The 4556-nt window shown below is 39.7% G+C and overlaps 1 protein-coding gene across 1 annotated transcript; it reads left to right on the top strand.

Moving 5' to 3' along the window:
- Positions 1–1136: 1136 nt before the first annotated feature.
- Positions 1137–4082, top strand: LOC141439423 (uncharacterized). Its single transcript, XM_074103710.1, has 4 exons — positions 1137–1877; positions 1992–2069; positions 2754–2893; positions 3884–4082. Exons 1-4 carry the CDS (start codon positions 1137–1139, stop codon positions 4080–4082), a joined length of 1158 nt encoding a protein of 385 aa, XP_073959811.1.
- Positions 4083–4556: the final 474 nt, after the last annotated feature.

The raw sequence follows: 4556 nt of genomic DNA, 5'->3' as shown, positions 1-4556 counted from the left end.
GAAAGAGCCGTATAAGTATAATAAACTAAAAGACTTCGAGTGAAATAATATTAAGGCCTACTGCTACTGTCCAGTACCAATCACTTCGTTCCCTTTAATTTCATTTGTCAAAATTTCACTTGTCATAACAACGTAGGTACGTTGTACAAGTGAAAGTTTGAAATTTTACCGTAAAATTTAGGTATAAACTGTGCTGTTTTCTGATTTACCTAATGTCATCTTATAGAGTACAGCATCCGCGCGGTTAGGTTAGTTTAATATAAAATCTGAAAAATATTGTTTCAGAAACAAATGACTTTATAAGTTATAAGAAATTAAAATTTCAACATATATACGTCCCACTGCTGGGCACAGGCCACTTCTCAGAACAACAAGGCTTGGCCCGTAGCTCTCACACGGGATATGCGCGGATTAGGAGCTTCAAACAAACCATTGTTTCGTTTTCCTTCACCATAAAGCACGAGGTAAGTTTTGAATTTTCAATGAATTTAAAAAAAAACAGTTGCAAGCCCGGTCTTGAACCCTCGATCCTCTGCTTGACAGGCCACAGGTCAAATCACTAGGTCACGACACTGTAATCTATAGATATCTACACGTAGCGTAGTCATCACTAATCAATGTGACACGTCGTTGATGTGTCAATTTTATTTAACATCCTTTTAATGATTCAGCGATATTAAATGGACTCTTTATGACAGTCAGTAAATATTTTAGGGTACTTCTGTTTGAACCTTGTAAAAAGAATATTTATTTTGGTAGGTACTGCAAACACACATGTGCGGTAAAATAAAAAAATATGAATGCGGCACATACAAGAAAGGACCAAGTTCTTTTTTCTCTCGATTTTAGGGCCATTTACAAGGAATAAATAGCATTAATTGTTTAATTGTTTTCACAATTATAACACCATCTTATCTGTTTATATCAAATTTCAACTCAATTATTCACCTTTGTTATACTAGCATGATTTAAAGCGCGGGACTCTAGCAAATATAGCTTCGCGCTTGACGGTTGCACACCGCAAATTTAAAAAGACAAACTAATCTAACGTTAATGGCTTTTAAAATATACCCCTAGATAAACTGCCGATAACTATTCAGTACCCTTTACAACTTCGCACTAAACGGTCACCCATCATGACTCTTGAGACCTGTTTTCTCAAAAAAACTACCGTAGTCAACCCAACAGACTACAAGCCTTTGCGGTTTCATGATTACTTCAGAAGAACATACTACATTCCCCTTATCTTCGGCTTCAACTGGCTCCCGTTCCCAATATCAAAATCTAGAATCGTCAGAATATTATTCGCTACATATTCCTTGTCGTTATCCTTTGGCTGTTCCATCTTGGTGTTGAAATTTGTTAAGAATGTGTACTGCTCTCCATATCTCTTCATTGCTCTGGAGTATGTAACTACAGTGTCTCTCCTTATTTTAGTTGATGTAAGGAACCGGGAAAAATTCTTTAAGAAACTTGAAGTTATTGACGAGCAGCTACATGTCTCAACATCTTATTACAATCAGCTTAAGACAGTGACTTTGGTCGGCGTCGTTTTCGTTCTCTTCACTCGTCTCCTTTACTCCACAGCTCTCTGTTACGGTTTTAAATTCTATTGCGATGAATCTCCTTTCGTCATTTGCATCTCGGCCTTCGTTCTGATTGCAGTTGATTCCAACCAGATGCCTAGACTCATTGTTTTCCACTTGATCAAGTATAGGATGCGATTGTTAAGAATAAGGGTGGAGGATTTATTTAAATGTGCGACCGTTGCAGTCATTAGTTCCAAGGATGAAAAGAAGAACCTAGTTCTGTACCAAGAAACATACGGGATCATTCTTGAGAGTATCAGTACTATCAGCAATATAGTAAACCCTTTCGTGAGTACCTGTTTACCAAGGATTTGCCGTGGACTTTGACGAAATTGTGTTTATTTATATGTTCATTAATACAGTCAAAGTATGCTAATAATGTTCATTTTTTATGTTCAACAGTTCTTAGTGAGCTTAGTCTGCAGTTTTCCGAAGATAATGTTTCTTCTTTATAATATTATTGTCCTGCATAAAAAGGGGGTAAGTCAGACAATGCATATTTGCAGAATACACTTTGAATCTTACAAATCTTGTTATAAATGTATCTGTCGGCGGCCGATCTTAAAATCCGACAGATCACGAAATTCCTAGGCATAAGTATCCATTTCATGAATTGGCCAAAAGACATCCGCCATATCGTTAGAAACTCACCGTTTAACGATTTGACGTCTAGGTCCTAGGCATATCATGAAACGCCGCCATATCTGTTTAGGCCCTTCACTGGCCGCTGCAACGGCACGCTCGCTTCGCTTGCTCGGCTCGTGCGTTGTGATCACAATTCATACTAAACATTCCTCGCTTCGCTCGTCGTACTTAAATTTTTCTTTTTTTCGGCATATCACGATGTGCCCGGTATAAGGCTAGGAATATCGACGAATGCGTTGCTCTTTGCTATAATCGATCTGCCGTATTGTTTCTCAGGCACATCGTGATATGCCTGGTCAACTTTTAGGCAATGGCACCATTTCATGATATGTCTAGGAATTTCGTGATCGGGCGGATTTTACGATCGGCCGCCAACATATCCAATAGAAGAAAGAAAAATAATAATATGCCATAACGTTTCCAAGATTCGTAGATATACACCAATATAGTAAGTGAGCTGCCCACTCTCATATCAGGTGATTTAGTTTTTTAACTTCGACGAAAATGTTATTGTCAAAGGTGCAAATAACTCAACTCCTGATCTTGGCTGCGGAAGCAGTACAGTGGGGGTTCATTGCCTGTCTACCGGGCATCGTGTTCGAGACTACGCGTGCGCAAGTTGACAAGCTCAAGGTGACACTATTGCAGCGCTACAAAAAGTGTAACGGTGAGTACCATCATTAACCTCGTGGGGCCTGGCGTAATATATAAGTCGGCGGCCGATCGTCAAATCCACCAGACCACGAAATTCCTAGGCACATCACGAAATGGCGTCATTTCATGATATGCCTAAAAGTAGGCCAGGCATATCACGATGTGCCTGAGAAACAATACGGCAAATCGATTAGAGCAACGCATTCGTCGATATTCCTAGCTTTATACCGGGCACATCGTGATATACTGTAAAAAATAAAAATTTAGGTACGACGAGCAAAGCGAGGAGTCATCATCATCCCAGCCTATATACGTCCCACTGCTGGGCACGGGCCTCCTCTCAGAACAAGAGGGCTTGGGCCATAGTTCCCACGCCGAAGCGAGCAGAAGCGAGGAATGGTTAGTATGAATTGTGACCACTACGCACGAGGCGAGCGAGCGAAGCGAGCGTGCCGCGGTAGCGACCGGTGAAGTGCCAGAACTGATATGGCGGCGCTTCATGATATGCCTAGGAATTTCATGATCTGCCTAAACGTCACTAGGCAAATCGTTAAACGGTGAGTTTTGAACGATATGGTGGATGTCTTTTAGACATCCATTACACGATATGCCTAGGAATTTCGAGATCTGGCGGATTTTACGATCGGCCGCCGACATATATATTATGACATAAAAAAAATATTTTTACTTGATTGACGTTCGGTTCAAATTGTAAAAAAAGAAATTTTACGTCGGGCCTCAGGAGGTTAAAGGATCATAAGCTTACCAAATTCTCAGTTCACCTAATTGTCTTTTCACCAGGCTCTCAGCTAATCCCATTCTAATCTCGTCACGCGCTCAGTTTACCAAATTCTCATCTCACCTTACTCTGCTCACCAAAATCTCGTCTCACCATGTTATCACCTGGCTGACATTATATACCTACTCATCTCACCACTGCAGCACTGCACTATTGTTGTCAAATATGCTACTATTCCAAGTTTCTAGACTCGGAGGTCTTCTTCCACAGATGAAGTCATCCAAGCCGAGATAAAGGAGTTCCTCAACTACATAGAGCTCCGACCATGCCGGTACTATCTGTACCGTCTGATTTCCGTTGACATCACGCTACCTGTTGGCCTGTTTCATCTCTGCACCACCTATCTCATCGTCATGATACAGTTCTCTCATCTGTTCGAAGACACTACCTATTAACCAGCGTAGAAAGCTGGTAAGATTTCAAACTGTGTTTTGATTACCTATGTTAGTTGATAGCAGAGAAATTAGGTGAAATATTGTAGTCATCATTTGAAAGTATTTTTTACTATTACCTACCAAAGTAAAAGAGATCTACAGTGTTGTTTGATGAGATTGCTTACATCACGAATATTTAACACAACTATGCACTTTTAACGCAGCAGATTGAATATATAAACTAGGGATCGCGAATCCGGATCGGCATTAAGGATTTTCAAACATTGTAAATCGATGATCAATAATATTGTCCATGATTATGATCATGAATTTAGATTTAAATTTCGTATCTGTTTGATTGGTATATTTTTTTATAAAAACGAAGACATTTTTTGGTTGTAGCCAGTATGTGAGATGGAAATTTAAGGCGTCGCTAGTAGCTTTTGTCTACGATAAGCCAAACGTAAAATTACTTAATATTTTTCCTTACGTACC

This window comes from Choristoneura fumiferana, chromosome 20 (genome assembly GCF_025370935.1).
Source record: "Choristoneura fumiferana chromosome 20, NRCan_CFum_1, whole genome shotgun sequence".
NCBI lineage: Eukaryota > Metazoa > Arthropoda > Insecta > Lepidoptera > Tortricidae > Choristoneura > Choristoneura fumiferana.
The sequence above is the reverse complement of the archived record's forward strand: the minus strand, read 5'-3'. Positions and strand labels throughout refer to the sequence as shown.

Excerpts from the sequence above, each read along its gene's own strand:
- LOC141439423 (XM_074103710.1), top strand. The coding sequence starts at position 1,137 with ATGACTCTTGAGACCTGTTTTCTCAAAAAAACTACCGTAGTCAACCCA. Across the intron at positions 1,878-1,991 it reads GCAATATAGTAAACCCTTTC|TTCTTAGTGAGCTTAGTCTG; the intron begins GTGAGTACCTGT and ends TATGTTCAACAG. Across the intron at positions 2,894-3,883 it reads CTATTGCAGCGCTACAAAAA|GTCTTCTTCCACAGATGAAG; the intron begins GTGTAACGGTGA and ends CTAGACTCGGAG.